The sequence below is a fragment of the Mastacembelus armatus genome, chromosome 5, assembly GCF_900324485.2.
Source record: "Mastacembelus armatus chromosome 5, fMasArm1.2, whole genome shotgun sequence".
NCBI lineage: Eukaryota > Metazoa > Chordata > Actinopteri > Synbranchiformes > Mastacembelidae > Mastacembelus > Mastacembelus armatus.
This window is the reverse complement of record NC_046637.1, coordinates 10,776,166-10,796,054: the sequence shown is the minus strand read 5'-3', so window position 1 is coordinate 10,796,054 and position 19,889 is coordinate 10,776,166. Positions and strand designations below refer to the sequence as shown.

Sequence of the window (19,889 nt, the reverse complement as noted above, 5' to 3'; positions counted from 1 at the left end):
TAGTACTGTTTAACAATAGCACAGACTCCACAAATGCCATGCAGGTGAATATTGTGGTATTTGTATATGTTATATATTCCATAAGAGGGCAGCACGGTGGATTGGTGGTTAGCACTGTTGCCTCCCAGCAAGAAGGTTCCTGGTTAGAAACCCAGCAGGGTTCTGTGTGGAGTTTGCATGTTTTCCCCATGCTTGTGTGGGTTTAGTCCGGGTATTCCAGTTTCCTTCCACAGTCCAAAAACATATACAGTGGGTATGGAAAGTATTCAGACCCCTTTAAGTTTTTCACTCTTTGTGTCATTGCAGCCATTTGCCAAAATCAAAAAAGTTCATTTTATTTCTCATTAATGTACACTCAGCACCCCATCTTGACAGAAAAAACCAGAAATGTAGAAATTTTTGCAAATTTATTAAAAAAGAAAAACTGAAATATCACATGGTCATAAGTATTCAGACCCTGTGCTCAGTATTGAGTAGAAGCACCCTTTTGAGCTAGTACAGCCATGAGTCTTCTTGGGAATGATGCAACAAGTGTTTCACACCTGGATTTGGGGATCCTCTGCCATTCTTCCTTGCAGATCCTCTCCAGTTCTGTCAGGTTGGATGTGAACGTTGGTGGACAGCCATTTTCAGGTCTCTCCAGAGATGCTCAATTGGGTTTAGGTCAGGGCATGGCTGGGCCAGTCAAGAACGGTCACAGAGTTGTTCCGAAGCCACTCCTTTGTTATTTTAGCTGTGTGCTTAGGGTCGTTGTCCTGTTGAAAGGTGAACCTTCGGCCCAGTCTGAGGTCCTGAGCACTCTGGAAGAGGTTTTCTTCCAGGATATCTCTGTACTTGGCGACATTCATCTTTCCTTCAATTGCAACCAGTCGTCCTGTCCCTGCAGCTGAAAAACACCCCCACAACATGATGCTCCCACCACCATGTTTCACTGTAGGGATTGTATTGGGCAGGTGATGAGCAGTGCCTGGTTTTCTCCACACATACCGCTTAAAATTAACACCAAAAAGTTCAATCTTGGTCTCATTAGACCAGAGAATCTTATTTCTCATAGTCTGGGAGTCCTTCATGTGTTTTTTGGCAAACTCTGTGTGGGCTTTCATGTGTCTTGCACTGAGGAGAGGCTTCCGTCGGGCCACTCTGCCATAAAGCCCCGACTGGAGGAGGGCTGCAGTGATAGTTGACTTTGTGGAACTTTCTCCCATCTCCCTACTGCATCTCTGGAGCTCAGCCACAGTGATCTTTGGGTTCTTCTTTACCTCTCTCACCAAGGCTCTTCTCCCACGATTGCTCAGTTTGGCTGGAGGGCCAGGTCTAGGAAGAGTTCTGGTCGTCCCAAACTTTTTCCATTTGAGGATTATGGAGGCCACTGTGCTTTTAGGAACCTTGAGTGCTGCAGAAATTCTTTTGTAACCTTGGCCAGATCTGTGCCTTGCCACAGTTCTGTCTCTGAGCTCCTTGGGCAGTTCCTTCGACCTCATGATTCTCATTTGCTCTGACATGCACTGTGAGCTGTAAGGTCTTATATAGACAGGTGTGTGCCTTTCCTAATCAAGTCCAATCAGTTCAATTAAACACAGCTGGACTCCAATGAAGGAGCAGAACCATCTCAAGGAGGATCAGAAGAAATGGACAGCATGTGAGTTAAATATGAGTGTCACTGCAAAGGGTCTGAATACTTATGACCATGTGATATTTCAGTTTTTCTTTTTTAATAAATTTGCAAAAATTTCTACATTTCTGTTTTTTTTCTGTCAAGATGGGGTGCTGAGTGTACATTAATGAGAAATAAAATGAACTTTTTTGATGATTGGCAAATGGCTGCAATGACACAAAGAGTGAAAAATTTAAAGGGGTCTGAATACTTTCCGTACCCACTGTATGTCAGGTTGATTGGTGACTCTAAATTGCCCATAGGAGTGAGTGTGAGTGTGTGAGGTTGTCTGTCTTTGTGTGTCTCTATGTGGCCCTATGATGGACTGGTGACCTGTCAAGGGTTTACCCCTGCCTTTCACCCGAGAGAGAGCTGGGATAGGCTCCAGCAGATCCCCGTGACCCTGGCCTTCAGGAAAAAGCGGGTATAGAAAATGGATGGATGGATACATTCCATAAGAGATCATGATCACTGTGGGACTAGTTTTCACTACTTTACATACAGATCGATTGGGGCTTCTCCATGCAGTCATGAAATAAATCAGTTTTATTTGTCATTTCTACATATGTAGGAATGTTATACAAACAACATCTAATATTTAATAAACCAGTTGGTGCCCAAGCTGTTTCCTCACATGCTCCATGCAGGAAGTGGGGAACGTTGCTGTCGCTTTCATGGGGAGTGGGGAGTGATTCAGAAGAGGCCTTCTGTGATCTGCGCTCCTAGAATCTGCAGTTTACCTTCTCCACCACTGATGTTTAGTGGTGTGTGGTCAGCACATCTACAAGGTTAGAGGGAAATGTCGTCCTATAATGGAGCACATGCCAAAGAGGATGAGGTCACTGGTTCCATCTTTAATAATGTCTTGTATAACTTTGTCATGTGTTTGATGTCAAATTTAAATGTAAAAAGGAACTAGTGTTTATAAGCTCATCTCTCCCATAAGTGTAGTTGAGTAAAAACTATAATGTAAATGTAAGGGAGCTCAAGTACTGTACAAAGCAGCATATAAAGCTGATTTTTTCTGTCTTTTTTTGCTTAAGCAGGCTTCAGTACTTAAGTAGTTTCATTCCACACTTTATGTAGGAATACTGCCTTAAGGACAGATGCGTGGCTCGTTTCTTGCAGCGGGGATTGTCCACCGGTGCTGATGTTGCAGGGAGGGGCGTGACGTCATGGGAGAGTCCGGGAGGGAGAGGCGAAAGGGGGAGAGGAGAAGAGGGGGAAGGAGAAGGGACGGAGGAGAGAGCGGGGGGATGACCGTATCAAAAGGAAAACAAAAAGAAACAAAAAAAAAACATGACTCCTGTAATTCATTCTGCGTTTTATATAAATCATAGATCGCTCTGTTTACCTACACAGTATGCTGCAATAAATGACGAGTCGCCGATTAAGGTAATTATCTTTCACGTTTCCATTTGCACGCCTTCTTCATCTTCTAATCGATTGTGTGGTCGACACCTTTAGAAACAAATGTCAAGTGGAGGAAAATATCGAAAAATCTTTTGCCAAATAGACTGAAAAAAAAAAACCAGTCGTTCTGCTGCGCGGTTACAAATAAGATCTGGTCCACAATTTTATTTGCGTTTGAGCGGTAATTATATGTTATCCTCATAATTGTTTTGCAATCATCACAACCCCCAGCGGCTCCATTGTGTCCGATTTGAGCTTCCTCCATGAAAAATTAAAATGGAAACAGCTTCATGAGAGCGGTGCCGCATACTACACTGCTGTATTGAGCTACGCCGAGCACATGGGCTCTGCGCACAACCCTAACATGCGCATTGGTTGCAGTGCGTCGTGCCATCATTACTGTGCCATCGCTGCTGTCTGCTGATGACTGCAGTGTCCTCTTGGTAGCAATACAAAATCATTAGCAGCAACTTAGGCTATGCAACACTGAGGTGATCTTGAATGACCTCTAATATGACCAATCAAGCCAAAACAAGTTTTAATTATTTCTGAGATTTAATTTGACAATATTTAACACCCTTTGTTTATGCTGCACTGTAAGCAGGCTTGAGTGAGATGTCATCTCCAGGCATGGGCACCCCCAGTGATCCCCTCTTGGCCAGTCCAGGAGGGAGATTATCCACAGCTCAGGAAGGTTTCTGGAGGAGCTCGCTCCCCAAAACGGCCAGCTTCCCAACATCCACCACTCGACACCTCAGTCACAGAGCCAACAACTTTCAAAGACAGCCAAAGCGTCGGAAGCTGATAAGACCTTCACCGCCTCCACCACCCAACACACCCTGTCCCCTGGACCAACTGGACCTTAGTGAACTTCCCCCAAGACGTACCTTCCAAGAGCTGCTCTTTAATGGCTGCATCCTTTTTGGCATTGAATTTAGCTATGCGATGGAAACAGCATATGTGACCCCTGTGCTTCTACAGATGGGCTTGCCTGATCAATTTTACAGCTTGGTATGGTTTATTAGCCCAATATTGGGTAAGTAAACAACAAAGAGAGATAGCCAAGGGATGGATTTCGATATGTGATACACTGAAATTATCAAAAGCAATCATACTGTCGCACTAACTCACTGATTTCTGCCTTTGGTTCGTAGGATTTCTCGTTCAGCCACTCATAGGAGCCTGGAGTGACCGATGTACATCCCGGTTTGGGCGAAGGAGACCTTTCATTTTTGCCTTGGCTATAGGTAAGACACTAAAAATAGTTCTAGTGTAATCACTAATGTCACTAATAGTAATTTAATTTTCATAAACTTAAAGTTATTTTTATTTATTTATTTATTTTTTTTACGTCTTAGCAAGATGTCTGTTAATGTCTGTTCTCTTTCATAGGGGCTTTGGTTGGTCTAACCCTGGTGCTGAATGGGCGTGACATTGGAGGTGCGCTGGCTGACACAGCATTGAATCACAAATGGGGAATTGTTCTGACAGTGTGTGGTGTGGTTCTGATGGACTTCAGCGCTGATTCAGCAGACAACCCGAGCCATGCCTACATGATGGATGTGTGCAGCCCAGAGGACCAGGATCGAGGGCTGAATATCCATGCACTACTGGCAGGTAGGAAAATACTTTACATGGTTACAAACAAAAGTTCAACTTAATCTGGGGGAACAAAGCAGAAATTAAGCATTAAGAAATCAGCAGCTAGCAGAAAAGTCTAAATAAAAAGTGATGTTTCTATTGAACCGTTATTATTTTTTCTATGCAGGGCTAGGAGGCGGATTTGGTTACATAGTAGGTGGAATCAACTGGGACCAGACACAGTTTGGAAGGTCGATGGGAGGTCAGCTCCGGGTCATATACTTGTTTACTAGTGTCACTTTGGTGATCGCCACAGCCATGACTCTGATAAGTATCCCTGAACGACCCTTACCAAAGAGCCAGCCAAACAAAAACTCCAGCAAAAGCCATTTGAAGAGCCCCAGCCTCCCACTTCCTCCATCTCCTCCTGTTCCCCCAGGATCAGCTTTAGGACTGGATGAGGAGGACGAGGAAGGTCTTTACAGCTACAGTTTCTCAAAGTCTCACTCATGTAATCCTGACCCTTTGGCCCATTCTTGCAGTGCTAATGCACGACTCTGTGCTGGCCTCACTAGCCCCATATCGCCCCTGAGCCCCCTCACTCCAAAATATGGCAGCTTTATAAGTAGGGACAATTCTCTCACAGGTATCAATGAGTTTGCCTCCTCTTTAGGAACCTCCTATATAGACAGTGTGCTCATAGACTGCTACACAGGTCAGCAGACACCAAATGCCCTGGGCCCCGATTTCACCACTGCACCCCTGCCTGCAGGGGATTCCCCTCACCCTGACCAGATGACACAGGAGGCAAGGAACCATCTTGCAGGACAGATCCAGTCTGATATGGTGTGTCATCCAGCTGGGGAAGCTCAGGATGCAGATGCTTCCCAGCCTGAGGGAGATGCATCTCAGGATGCAGCTGGGTCTCAGCCGGGTGCAGGGTCTCATCGAGGCTCCAATGCTGGTATACTGAAGCGACCCCAGAGTCTTGCACTGATGGAGGAACCCATGACAACTCAGATTGCAGGGGTGGAGATTGGACGGAGAAGAACAGTGACCTTCAGCCAGCAGGTCAGATGTGTATATTAAAATTTACCAAAACTCTTTAGTCAAGTAGACACCACAAAATCTTACCAGTGTCTTTTTTGTTTGATGAAGGTTGCAAACATTTTGCTGAATGGGGTGCGCTATGAGAGCGATCTGAGCGAGAACGTGGAGACAGGAGAGTCCCAAATGTCGATGAAGCTGTTGTGTATAGCCATCTACCGAATGCCTCCCTCGCTGCGGAGTTTATGCACTAATCATTTTTTGGGTGAGAAAAATCATGGCCTTTTAAATAATAGTAGTAAAAGTAGTTTAATTAAAAAAAACATATTAAAAGCTGTTTTTAATTTGAAGTTAATTAATTCTTACTGATTGTTTCCATGCGGAAGGCTGGCTGTCATTCGAAGGCATGCTGCTCTTCTACACTGACTTCATGGGGGAGGTTGTGTTTGAAGGAGACCCCAAAGCACCATATGACTCTGAGGCTTACAAGCGCTACAATGCTGGTGTTAGCATGGGCTGCTGGGGGATGTGCATCTATGCATTCAGTGCTGCTTTCTACTCAGGTAAGCTACACTTCATGGCTTGGGTGTTGGCAAGGGAAGAGTTATTTCTTAATCTGATCTGATTTGTACAGCAATTTGTCTTCATTACAGCTTCATGTATATTCTCTGTTTCTCTCTGGGGTTGTTCTTCAACTTTCAGCCATATTGGAGAAATTAGAGGAGCGTTTCTCCCTTCGCACTCTATATTTTTTTGCCTACTTGGCATTTGGTTTAGGCACAGGCCTTGCCACACTATCCACCAACATCTACGTGGTACTTTCTCTCTGCGTCACCTATGGGGTGCTCTTCTCCTCTCTATGCACGCTGCCTTACTCTCTGCTGTGTGAATACTACCAGAGCCCACAGGTCAGTCTCTATACATCTGCAGTACTAGTAGTAACTATTTTGTAGAGTAATGCATAGTTGCTTTAAAGTTTCTTTTTTTTATGTAATCAAATACTTCACTATTATCAGAAATTAGACATCTCACCAAAAATTTGATGAGCAGATCGATACCACTCTGTTGCCAGGAGCCAGCTTGCCTAGCTCAGCTTAGCATTAAGACTGGAAACAGCTAGATGGTCTTTCCAGAAGTAAAATTAGATCAGATCAGAAGTGTCAACTAAAAGTGTATTGGAAATCATCTTGCTGGGCTGATACCACCACCTTCACCATCTAAGGCCCACTAATTAACATAGTGTGCTCATTATTATATAGATCAAAAACCAGTGTTTAAAAACAACACACTGTGGTTTTGTGGTACTTATGTGCTGGACTATTGACAGAGCCAGTTTCACATTTGCCCCAGGATGGTCTTGGTGGTCTTTCTTCATATTTAGTGTACAGGCATGAAAGTGATATTTGTCTTCTCATCTAATTCTCAGTGAGAAAGCACATATTTCCCAAAATAATGAAATATTGCTTAAACACTAAATAGTGATTCATGGTGCATCATATAGACTTAGCATGTAATTAACCTATTTCTCTACGCCTCCTAGTTTTGTGGCTCATCAGAAGAAGGGACCAGACGAGGGATGGGGGTGGACATCTCTCTGCTCAGCTGCCAGTATTTCCTGGCTCAGATCCTGGTCTCTGTGGCGATGGGACCTCTGACCTCACTGGTGGGTGGGGCCCAGGGAGTGATGTACTTTGCAAGCCTGATGTCATTCGTGGGCTGCGTGTACTCCTCTCTCTGCGTGGTGTACCAGCTGCCCCCCCCTGAGGGTGAGCCCCCCGATAGCGAGACCCAGCCACTGTTGGTGCACATTTAGAAAATCCTCTTACTTTACCTCATACACACATTCAACAACACACACTCAAGCTGTGAGTGTCTGAGTGTGTTGACCTTCACAGCACATTGTACCTGCTGCCACACACTGTACAGCACAATTCCATATATCGTTTCACACTAATCAGCACTGCTCTTCTCAGAGCTAGACAGACAGACAGACAGACATTGGCCACTGCTCTAATATGTGTATACATGACCAGTGTGTTCATACAGTGTGTGTGCCCATGCATTTTTTTTTCTAACTTTTGCAAATGAAGGTGAAACCTTTTCTATAGTTTGAGCTAAATGGATTTGTGTGTATGTGTGTGTGTTAGAGAGCGACTGTCTGACTTCTTTGATTATTGATAAGCCTAAGCTCTTTTTGTGTCTGATTCTTTGCTGTAAAATCTTGCATCATCTTTTCTTGCTTGTTGGTGTTTAGCGTAAAAATGTTGATCAGTCTATATAGACTAACCACAGCTTCCCTCCTTTTTCTTCCTTTTATCAGTTGCCTAACGTCTGCATGAGAAAAGCCTTGCATTAATGTTTTGTTTTGGTCATATGGCCAAGGGAATGTCTACCTGCCTGTTTCTCTGAGTTAGCATAAGAGTATCACACCTTTGGCAGGATTTTCTTACTAAATGAATGTGCTGCCAGCAGTCATTCACACTCACTATTAATGTTTCCTCATTAATTCAATAGGTCTTTTGGCATTCTTTAGCAAACACATACTTGCAGCTGAACATTGCTTAATCACATTTACAGTCTTTAAGGGCTTCACACTGTGCACATTTTAGCAGGAAATAAAAATTACACTTTTCACATAATCCAGCCATTATGAGTCAGTGTGCTATTCCTAAATTTCAGTTTGATGCTGGCTTACTCTTAATCATGGCCTAAGTGTGAGTACAATGCCCATTAAGTACTTAATCCGCACACAGCCACACCTAAAAAGATGACACACACCCACATACTCATACACAAACTTTCTAAACCACAGAGAAATGTGTACTGGTGGCAAATTCTCTCTGGGCCCTCACTAAGCCATGGACAGCCTTGTGAGCTGTCACCCTTCTCCTGGCCATGCCATTGTAATAATGACAGTGATTCTTGTCATTGTCAGGAAGAGGAGAAGTTGAAACTGGGGTGTGAATCAGCATTCAGTGGGAAACCGAACAAAACAGAAGAACAGCAAAAAGAGAGAAGACTCATGTGAACTATGGCTAACCCTGAAGCTGGACAACAATGAAAGAAAAGACTGTGGGGTTACACAGAGCCAGCAGCAAGTGCTTATTGTCATCATTAGGGCGCATGCTTAAGGTAGTCAGCTTCTGCTCTGCCACACTTGGCTCAGCATAGTAATGACCTTATTTGTTGAGTTTCTCACAGGAAATATCAAACTTAATTTTTTTTTTTTCATCAGTAAAATGTTGCGTATAACTTATGTTTTACATCTGTTTTGCAATGGCAAATAGTATCCTTCGTTTGTACCTCCTCAGCACAGGCACCACACCTGACTTCAGGGCCTAAGGTAAATTTTAGTTTAACTGGGTAAACTTTTTATTGTGATGGTTTCATTGACCAGCTAACACATTGAGCACCCCGACATTATGAACATTAGAAAACCAGTCATAAATGCTGCCTCAGCAGAATGTCAGTAATTGCCTACTATTAAAGTCTCTTGGACAAACTGGATGCACACCATATTGTTTCTGAGGAAACTACTTGCACGGACCATGTTGTTGCAGTTTTCATCATAAAAAAAAAAAACATTTTGCATAATACCACCTATTGTTCAATATTAGCATTACTGTAAAAACTACTTTGATTTAGGGTTCAGTTAAAACTAAAATAACCACTTTGTCATTTTGGACATCTTTTTTTTTTTTAAATCACCTATCATCCTATTGAGTTGACCTGAGCAAGAGCTGCAATCTTAAAATACACCACATGAGGGAGCCAGGAGATACAAGAGAGCAATCCATTGATTCAGTGCAATTTTTTCCATTACCAAGTGAAAGATTATTCTTTTTCCTTCCTGCATCTAAGCCAGCCATTTTCCATGTTAAGAAAAAAATGGGTCAAGTGACATCATCTACTTATAAAGCCATGGTTTTGAGAATCACTGATAGACTATAAACAGACAGCATACACACACTACCGATATACTTAAGTAAAAAGACAATTTATTTGTTAATCAGAATATACAAAGCAGTGGCTGATGTAACCGAATGTCATTCTGGTTCTGAAAAAGGCAGTCTTGGACACAAAACTGGGCTACCCAGCCATAACATAAAACTCATTTAAAACGTAAGAAAAACGAAGTATAAATGGTACAAACTTGCGTGGAATGCATACAGAACAATTGACCAAAGCTTTAAGGTTTAAGAGGGGTTAATTAACATTGCAAAATCCTGCTTCCTAAAAAACAGGGTCAAGCAATCTTATCATGGAGGCTCAAGACCAAGCCCCTTTATTCATTTGCACCATCTGTTAGGTTAACAGGGCAGCCAAGCCAAGGATTAATTAGCAGCTCAACACAAAAAAAATTATGCCTCAACTAATAATGCTAACAACTGTCCATTAGCCCCTGCTTAAAACTTATCTTTGGTCCTTTAAGTGAATCTGAGAGGTCAACATGAGCCTTGGAGGAGGTGAGCAGCTGCCTGTATGTATAAATAATCTGGTCAGCACTGACTTAATAGAGATTGTGCTTCTAACATAGTGATATAAAACCTCAAGAAATTTAAAAAAAAAAACAACCTGATCTTATTTATGGTGTGGCCCAATTTGTACAAGTAGAAAAAAAGCTCATTGTAAAGACCAATAAATAACATTTTATAAAAAAGGATGCAGGGCCACTATGTTTCATGACTCCAGTGCAATGTAATATCATGGGAGCAAACAAAAAGAAAAATCTCTCAGAGATGCAGAAAGCACAAGCTCTACAACACGATGTTGACCAGGCTGGTAAGACAGTGCCGCAAACAAGTAGAGGTCAGACACCTAGGCCTCCACTTCTGCCTCTTTTGAATCTCCATTTTCCTCTGTCTTCTGCTTTTTTGTCTCCACCTTTTCCTAGTGACAGAAGGAAACATTTAATGCATAAGCAAATATTCTGCATTCACCAGATTAGTCAACACACGAGAAACAAGTGATTAAGTTGTGTACCCACCTCCTCCTCCTCCCCCTCCTCCTCCTCAGCTGCACGCTTCACAGGCTGTGCATCAGTCTCCTCAGCAGGGGGCGCCTCCTCTGCACTCCCTGCAAAGACAGTTTGCCACTTCAGAAAATGTATCTCTAAGTGTAATTACAACATGATTTACTGGGTCAATTGCAAAATAGAATTTTGAAGTCAAGGTCACACAAGGGCAAAACATGAGGCAAATCAGGAGGAAAAAAGTCATTCTAACTTTTTCAACATCGTTGCCAGTAATTTTTCCAAAAATAAAAATACTGCCTAATGTGAACACACCATCTCCATTCTTGTGTTCCTCCTTTGCAGTTTCTTCCACTTTGTCACTGTGATCAGCACCATTCTGAATGAAGAAAAAAAACACCATTTATTATGTGAGCCAAACTTCATGATTTTGGACAAAATTTTAAAACCACAACATTAAATCTTAAAGCATAACGGTACATGAAATATTTCTCCTAGAGTTTTACAGTTTCAGACTCCTCTGAGGACACTTTAAAAATGGCATGTTTATTGAGGTCTTATTACCTCCCCAGAGGATTAACCAACAAGCTCTGGGAAACCTCACACTAGAGAGACTGATGAAGACGTCCAAATGCTTGCTAGCAAACATCTGTGCCATTTCACAACCCAAACAAAGCACAGTGTGGAGAGCAGCTGAACAGGAGGGGGAGGCGGGTGCAGCGACACCTGCATGATGAAGGGTGCAAAGACAAAAGGCCATGAGGATAGTCCTCGTCTTCAACTCACTGTGCCATTGGCAGGTGCGTCCCCGTTGTCGGTCTTCTCCTCCTCCACTTCTACTTCTTTCTTCTCTTTCAGCTCCTACAAAATAAAAGCATGTGTCTTAATCAGTGAGACGCTCAGCGAAAGGTTTATTCTTAAGTGCCATGCGTTCGTACCACATATGGATATAATTAAAAGCTCAGTCTCCATACCTATGATAGATAATAATTTAGAAATGCAATGAAAACTCCGTTAGAAATAATAAGCGGTAAAGCTAAACGTTTCTTACCAAGCCGCGCGTAACGTAACGTAACGTAACGTTACCGTGGCTTCCCGCCCACAGCAGCTCCGCTTCACCAGCTGTACCGTTTCTACCGCTTTGTCTGCTCAACAAGACGTTTCTAGCTAACCACATCATAAACGTTTGATCTTCCACACACAATATTTAGCTGTAAACGCTGGAATTACTATTACAATCACGTCAACTGTGTATAACTGTCGACAAATTGCATTTCAATGTAAGTAATTAACATAAAACACATTTTCCCACAATTACTGCTTTAACCTCAACTCACCTTAAGTAACGTTAACGGCACCGTTTGCTACAAACACCGTACACACCATTGTATTTGAAACCGAGATAACTAAGCCAAATATTAACACAAATAATACAACTACTTGAAAAAGTTCCCAAAATCGTTTAACACGACGGTTCAATGAAAAAAAAAACTGAATGAAACACACCTTGGCTGTAACCTCTGCAGTTGCGGTCGTGTCAACAGCTGTATCGGCCATTGCTAGATATGTGAATTAATTTAGATAATTATATTCCTGCTAGAAAAAGATTTTTATTTTTGGCTCTTTGCCTTCGTGTGGGTAGTCCAAAGACGCTGAGAGAGAAATGATGTCTGCCCGTCTATGCTTTTCTCTCGACCTCGCTGAAAGTCCTCTGTCGTTGGATACCGCGGGTCGATCCCACACACGATTGGACAATGTCAACCAACCGGGTAGACGATTGGACACGTTTGTTGTCAATCTTGAGAAGAGTTCCCACCCACCGGCTATCTCATCGTTGATTGGTCAATCGTTTTAAAGCGCTGCACTATGATCACTACCAGTTTGCGTTTGATTTCACTCAAATTTCGAACAATGGACGTAAGCTTGTCAAAGTTATAATGCTCTGACAGACTTTGCCGACAGCTGTTTATTGTCTTAGATAGATGGACTGTAAAAGTTTATAAATATATCCCTATGGACGGCATCTTTTGTTCTTAGCGCTCTTTCTCTGCAGAGATGGGGTTTCAAATTACAAGCAAAAAGACTAATGTGACGCTGTGAAAACCATGCGGCCACTCCTCCTTTCTATATTTAACACTAGTAACGAAAATGTGTTCCTGCTAAAGTGTGCTTACACTTTCACGTTTTTACACTTGATCAATCGAGGCAAGCCAGAAGCATGCAGTGCCATGTGTTCAATAATGACAAACGTGTTTTTATTTATTTATTTATTTCAAATTTGGAAACTAAACAGAAAACGCTGCATTGTCTGAGAGTTAGTCCTCAATTATACAAATTACATTTTTTGTAATCATTTTGGAAGCTGCTGTGACTCTTGTCATTGAATAATTTTTGAATGAATGTCCCTTACCCTTAGAACATTTTCTTTTGAAGTCATTGTAAACCAGTGGAATTCAGTTAACAGGAGAAACAAGTTATCTGTTTCAGGCCACGTTTGGAACAAAAAAAGGGGGATCAGAAAGATAAGTGTAATAAATGTGTTGCTTGGTGAGTCGATCATAGATAGTAATGGGGCGTGGTGTGCAGTACTGTAAGTGTGTGCCTACAGTACTGTGCGACCACCTTTATAGCATGCAATAACTTACAGTTATGCATGCTCTGAGTTATAGCTATTGTCAAGTCTTAGGTTGCACATAATATAAGTAGCATTTCATCACACCATCAGTACAGTCTGCAAGTATCTGATGACAGATGGAAACATGGAACTGATTTGGAAGACAGTAGAAAACCTACTACTGTTTTGTCTCTAGTTCAGGTGTAACTGATTAAAAATGAATTGAACCTGACATTTTTTCAAACATATTGTTTCCTGTTAATTAACAACCCTTAGTTCTTGTTTGATTTTCCTTTTTTTTCCTTTCCCTCTGAAGTTCTTTGAGGTAAACTTTCTTTGCACTCGCTCATCGAACTGTTAAACCAAAGGAAGTGGCAATGCACAACTGTGTGGGGCTCGAACTCTATAATTTACGTTTGCATCTGGTCAGTACTTCACTGCCAGTTAGAAAGAAGGCAAACATATTTTTGTTATCACAGGTAAACTCTCCACATTTTCTGACATGGCACTCTGACCTACAATTGAATCCCTTAAGTGTAGACAAAATCCTAACACCTCAAACAACCACGCCTGCTATTCTTTGCCATTCATTTTTATAAAACTATTGTTATCAGATTGTTGTCAGAGCAACATTACAATTCCACTTGTAATTCCAATATGCATACGGTATTTATATTTGATCCAAAGATGATATCACATCCACCTGGAGTTCAAATATTTCTAGACAGTCTAGCTAATGTTGGTATCCTGAACTTGTCCAAACACACCCACATAGGATATCTTGACACAAGTATTTCTTCAGCCTCTAATTTTAGGGCCTATGAGGACCTAATCCTACACTGTCTGGGTTATCTTCTCCATGCCATATTCCAGCATTCAAACCACTGATCTTGAAGAAGCCTCCGGGCCATTTTTAGTCATTCATCTCACATTCAGCTGAAATATAATTATGAAGACTGTAATTACATGCGGAGATCAAAGGGTTGTGCAGCAAAATACGAGCTGGTTACTGTGAGATTTATTTTCTGTTTCACATAAGGATGTTTTTTTTCACTTATGTTGGTGCTTATACTGTATTACCTGATAAATACCAATATGTTATATATTTAACCAATATATAACCAATACAAAAGCTTCTGCTGTAACATGTAAAAGGCTAAAAACTAGTTATTATGAACAATGAGAAAACTGTCAACTTTTCACATGGTCACATTTCTAGTGTGGTTGAAAATAGGCAAACAACAATGAAAGACATCCTGTCCCTCCAATTATAACCAAGGACTCATCTTTGTATTGCATAAAGTGGCTCCTTTTTATTTTGGAAATGAAAACCATGTGGCGACTGCAGAGCACTGAAGCAGACATCTAGAATGTACAATGTAATGGTCTCAGTGTGCAGAAACTATACTGCAAATCTGGGCCTGGCTAAAAACCAGCAGAAGGCATTACTCACTCTTTTTTCTGTAACTGGAAAATGGGAGCAATAAGAGAAAGGGAGAAAGAGTGTTTATGAGCTCATTTCCTGTCTTTTTTTTTTTTTCTTATTTCAACATGTTTCCATGTACCACCAATCTGTTACAAATTTTTAAAAAAAATCTATCTATGGGCAGTCTGTTCATTCTGCAGGTAAAATAAGTGAACAGGCCTGGTGGAACCAACGGGGCAGTTAAGGAAAAAGTAGAAAAAGCGGTGTAATTTATACAGTAGAAACCCAGTTTATGTGCTGATGTTAATAAACTTTCAAACAACTGGTATATTTGACACACATATTTGAATGTTAGTATTTATTTAACATTTGCTGCTGTGCTGTCAGATTATATAGGATAGGGTAGGAGAAGTACAGCGCCTTGATTTCACCTTAACTTCTTGGGTACAAAACCCTGACCTGACTTGTGGAATGTCAGTGCTCAGGGGTAGAGCAAAATGAGGCCCATCAAAGAGCAGGGGTCAGGATTAGGCGGGGGAAGGGTCCCGATAATTGGAGGAATTGGAGAAAAACTGAGCTCTTTTGTTTTGAACAGCAGTGTCCTGCATGGTCTGCCTTGCTTTCTCTGGTTTTCAGGCAAGTCCTGCAGAGTACAGGGACAACATAAAGTTGACTTCTCATTGGGTCTCTTCAGTCATATACACAGTACAGGGAAAATGGCTGCTTATATTATTGATCTATAATTTTCCCAGTTAAATAATCATTACTGATGATAAGAAAAGATATACACTAGCAGTGCTGCCATAAGAACTCTACAATATACTATTTGAATGAAAACCACAAGAATGGTCCTAAATACTCTATTTTCAAGCACCACAGTACTTGAACCTGTATCTCTTTTCTATTTAAAAAACAACCATGGATTTTTATGAATATTGCTTTCAAGCAATGAAACAAAGGCCTAAAGCAAAATAAAACAAAACAATAGAAAAAAACTATCTCACTACAGCAGCGAATAATAGAATTAAACACCAACAAAAAAAGGAAACCAAGTATTAAATTTGGTTAAAAAAAAAGCAGCAATATGCAACATTAAATAGTAATATATGTATCTGAGTTTGAGGGAACACACACATGATGTAAACCTAAGCTCCCCTGTGGCACCGTGCCAAGAAATCCTGAAACCCTGCAGCTCTGGATTTTGTTGGGGCTGGTTGACATGTCTCTTCAGTGTAGCATGGATTAGTCAGTAGCTGCTTTAAGCATTTGAAAAATGCCATTGCTAGTGTTTCCCTTTGCTGCACACCCATTGGTCCCTGTACACTCTGATTTAAAGCAGTATTTGCCATTAACTCAAGCTAGCTCAAAGTGTATGTTGAATTTATTTAAAGGATGAGCACTGATGCCTTCTCTGATTGAGATAAATACAGACATGAAACTGAGGTGCAGCCAAAATCTGGCAAATGTTGTTCAGTTAACAGTGGGGTATGACCTCTGTCTCTGGCTCAGTTTCTGATGCACAGGAGCCAACTGCTACTTGTTGTGAAGTAATTGGGAAGAGGATTAACTTCTAGGAATTCTCTTGATAAAAAAGTGTCTCATCCAGATGAGGGAAAAACAACTACGCTGTGTAAAGGTGTTCAGGTATTTCAAGACTTATTATTAGGTATTAGGATTATTAGCAGGTAGAAATCACTCTGACTTAAGTGATGGTCAAATGCCTTAGCTGCATTAACCTGGCCATTGGACTGGATCGTGGTGCCGAAGAGAGAGCATCTTGGGTGTTCATCTTCAATGCGATCCTCATTTATCAATGAAAATTACAATGTCAATGAAAACTAGCTGAAATCTTGGAAAATTCTACATTATTGGGGATACAACATATGTACAGGGTCTAAAGGACTGGCAAGACACTGCCGAGCAGACCCAGGGTATGCCAGAGGGACTACACCTCCCAGCTGGGAGTGCTTGTTGGAGGTGTTGGAGGAAAACTGCTAGGGAAAAGGTCACCTGGGGTACTCTTCTACCTGTGTTGTTGCAGTGATTCTGACTCATAAAAGCTTGTAAATGGATGGACACAGAAAAATGGAACACAAATATGATGTGACTATTATAGAAGCCATGATACTGAATGTGTTCTGTTAATTGCATATACAAATGTAGCATCAGGATGTTTTCATTTGCAGCAAACCAGTTAAGCAACTTATTAATGCAATTCAAAAAGGTTGAATTGTCAGAGACTGCATCACTTTATACTACACTGTATGTCTTAATTTATTCATAACACAGCAAACATGCTTGAGTCCTTGCCTGTAGATCGTGTCTTATTACAGTGGGATGTAGGGCTATATATGATCTGTCAATCACTCCATTATGTATTCAGCAAGCACTTTGCCCTTCCTCATTGAGGAATAATACATCATATACAATATTAAAACCAATACTACACCATGAATAATACATTTGATAGTAAAACAAACAGAGAGAGCTCAATGTAAATCAACAAATATATCTGTGTCTTCACTGCAATGTATATTATCTTAAGTGAAAACAGATTTTTAATGCGTCAGGGACCATTTATCTTATTTTTCCCACGCTCCAAATTTTTAGAGATCTTGTGTGCCGTGTGCATTTTGTGATGATTCTGGTTTATTCAAGTAAAACCTGATTATTTTACACCCACATAAACACAACAGAACCTGATAAAGAGTTTTGTGTATGTTTGTTGTATAATGTTTTTTTTTACAGTTTTTTTTTTTTTTACTGATGTCTTGTTCAAAAGGTATCAGAAATTACAAGAATTATTCAACAGGTATAAGGGTGCATAAGTGAACAAACAGCAGTTGATATACAGGTGTCAGTGATCAGTTGTCCATCCATCCATTATCTATACCCGCTTATTCCTTAACCAGGGTCAACCAGCCTATCCCAGCTCTCTTTCGGGTGGAAGGCAGGGGTACACCCTGGACAGGTCACCAGTCCATCACAGGTGATTAGTTGTATATAAGTAAATAAAGAACTAAAGAAAACAACAGAGAGCATGAGTGACGTGCAAAATTTCTTTGGTTTCATTGAACTAAAATCCAAATAGTTTGTGCAATAAAGAACAGTAGCTGTTTTTCTTCTTCCCCTTAAGTTCAGCTTCGGCTCTACTACCTTGTTTATTTCACCTTAGCTCCACCCCTCCAACTGTCTTGCCAGAGAAAAGTGGAAATTTCCAGTAATTCCTACTCCTTTGCTAGAAATGCTCCTCCTCCTTTTAGTTTCCCGCCTTTCACTCTACCTGCTCCTTCATGCTGCATACTGGGCTGAAGGTCTCATGGCCCTCTGCTGCTCAACCTTCTTTTGCCCAGTGTTTTTTACTTTTCACAATAAAAAAAAACTACAATTTTTATGTTTCTTATAATCACTGGCCTATACATTTGTAAATATTTTCATTAGACTATGATCCTTTTATTGAAGATGTTGAAGATTTTTGTTTCTTTTCTTTTCTTTTGTTTCTTGTCTTTTTTTTTCTTTGGTGAAAGCCAGACTAGCAAAGCAATTAAAAGACTTTTTGTCACTTGCACTGATCTTTCTGAGAGACCCTTACCAGCTGTTTCCTGGCCTGCTATTTTGAAAGTACTTACTAAATATAAGGGCTAAACTATGTGTAACTATTACGTGAGTACATTAGTGATGAACAAGGATTGGTTTGGGATCACAGAACAGATGGTAAATTTGCATTTTCTCTTCTCTTTCTTTTGCTGATCTGATACTCTGGTGTCTGGGTTGTTTCAGAGACATCACATGTTCTAAAGCCTGCCTACAAGTGACATATCTACAACAAGATTCAAGGGTCAAAAAAATGTGACAAGTGGTTTGGTGATTACAATGAAGGCATAGGTGTGGTTCAGATATGGAAAACAAGACAATGTACGTTAACATGTTTACAGCCTGAGAGGTCCAGGCTATCTCTAGTTACATCTGTGGTTTTACAACTTCCTCTTAAGTCATGACCATACTGTAACAAGGTACACATGAGTATCAACGAGGCTTCACAGAAAGTAATTTTGGATAAACTACAAATAAAGCCACTAGACAACTGAAGTGGAGAAGTTTGCGTGTGTTGATGGCATGAGGCACACTGACCTTAGACCCATTGTGAAGCACCAACAAAGAGCCATCTGCACAGCAACCAAAGCTGAGATGAGGGACGTGCACACAGGGGGACTGAGGGAGGGGGGAGGGATACATGGACCTGGAGAGTGTTCAAGAGAGAACAAATCAGCTATAAAGAAAGATTTAAATGGGGCATGATCAGCTGGACAATGTCTGAAACATCAAAACAGTGAGTGATAACATTAGAGGTTTGTACACAAAGAAAGCAAGAAGCTACACAACATACCAGCCCAGTAAGTACATTGATCTCTCCACTGCTGGTAAAATGGAAGACAAGAACTGCTGGCCTAATCGCCCAAGAGCACATTTCCTGCCTCCTGCATGATGAGATGAAGTCAACTGTAGCTGGGTAATGTTTAACTCAAAGCTGGATCTTAAACACAGTGGGTATCTCATTCATTCTGTTAACAGAAACACACACACTTTGGCTCTTCATTGATCTGAAATATAAAAAAATATCTGGGTTTAGAAGGTTTATAGTGTGAATAGTGGGAGTTTGTTTTCTAGTGCAACCAATATTTAGTGTTTTTGTTCACATGGAATAGGATGCATTTCAAAATGGTGAAAACAAAGACAAAATGGTGTCAGGGACATCTGCAAAAATCACAAATGTTTCACAGGTAAGACATGAGAGTCAGGATTGCTTAGCAACAGCAGTAAAATATTCTTGCAGCCTGTGTGGTTCAAGAAAAACTGTTGGTGCTGCCACCAAGTGGTGGACTGTTAGTACATAGTGATTCAGAAATGAGAATAAGAAAGCTCAGCTCTCCAAAGCTTGTTTCTGTAACAAGACGCAACAGCTGCAATCATTTGCAAGGTGTTTAGCTCACAAAGTAGGACACGAGAGAAAAAAGTAATATTCTTTCTCTTTTTGAACACTGTTCAAAAATGTGTTCAGTAATTTGATTGGCTGGAAAAAGCACTGACTTTTATGGCAGGTGGTTGCTTAGCAACATTCATGGGAGGGTTGGATGTGGGTGGGAGGGTGTGAGTGTTTGGGGAGGTGGGGCAATCTTCAAGG

At 41.0% G+C, this 19,889-nt stretch overlaps 2 protein-coding genes and 1 long non-coding RNA gene across 3 annotated transcripts; 1 reads left to right on the top strand and 2 right to left on the bottom strand.

Annotated features, from left to right (window-relative positions):
• Positions 1-3,432: 3,432 nt before the first annotated feature.
• slc45a1 (solute carrier family 45 member 1) lies at positions 3,433-8,694 on the top strand. The gene is made up of 9 exons (XM_026307396.1): positions 3,433-3,558; positions 3,672-4,103; positions 4,222-4,314; positions 4,460-4,684; positions 4,836-5,719; positions 5,807-5,960; positions 6,082-6,258; positions 6,398-6,603; positions 7,236-8,694. Exons 2-9 carry the CDS (start codon positions 3,683-3,685, stop codon positions 7,506-7,508), a joined length of 2,433 nt encoding a protein of 810 aa, XP_026163181.1. The 5' UTR covers positions 3,433-3,558; positions 3,672-3,682; the 3' UTR covers positions 7,509-8,694.
• A 977-nt stretch (positions 8,695-9,671) lies between these two features.
• On the bottom strand, positions 9,672-12,377 carry LOC113131065 (prothymosin alpha). The gene is made up of 5 exons (XM_026308118.2): positions 12,174-12,377; positions 11,454-11,528; positions 10,983-11,046; positions 10,683-10,771; positions 9,672-10,585 (listed from the first exon to the last, which is right to left on the bottom strand). Exons 1-5 carry the CDS (start codon positions 12,222-12,224, stop codon positions 10,514-10,516), a joined length of 351 nt encoding a protein of 116 aa, XP_026163903.1. The 5' UTR covers positions 12,225-12,377; the 3' UTR covers positions 9,672-10,513.
• Positions 12,378-16,583: 4,206 nt separating this feature from the next.
• LOC113129784 (uncharacterized) lies at positions 16,584-19,229 on the bottom strand. Its single transcript, XR_003295641.1, has 3 exons — positions 19,095-19,229; positions 18,839-18,947; positions 16,584-17,726 (listed from the first exon to the last, which is right to left on the bottom strand). It is a non-coding gene; the product is annotated as an uncharacterized LOC113129784 (long non-coding RNA).
• Positions 19,230-19,889: the final 660 nt, after the last annotated feature.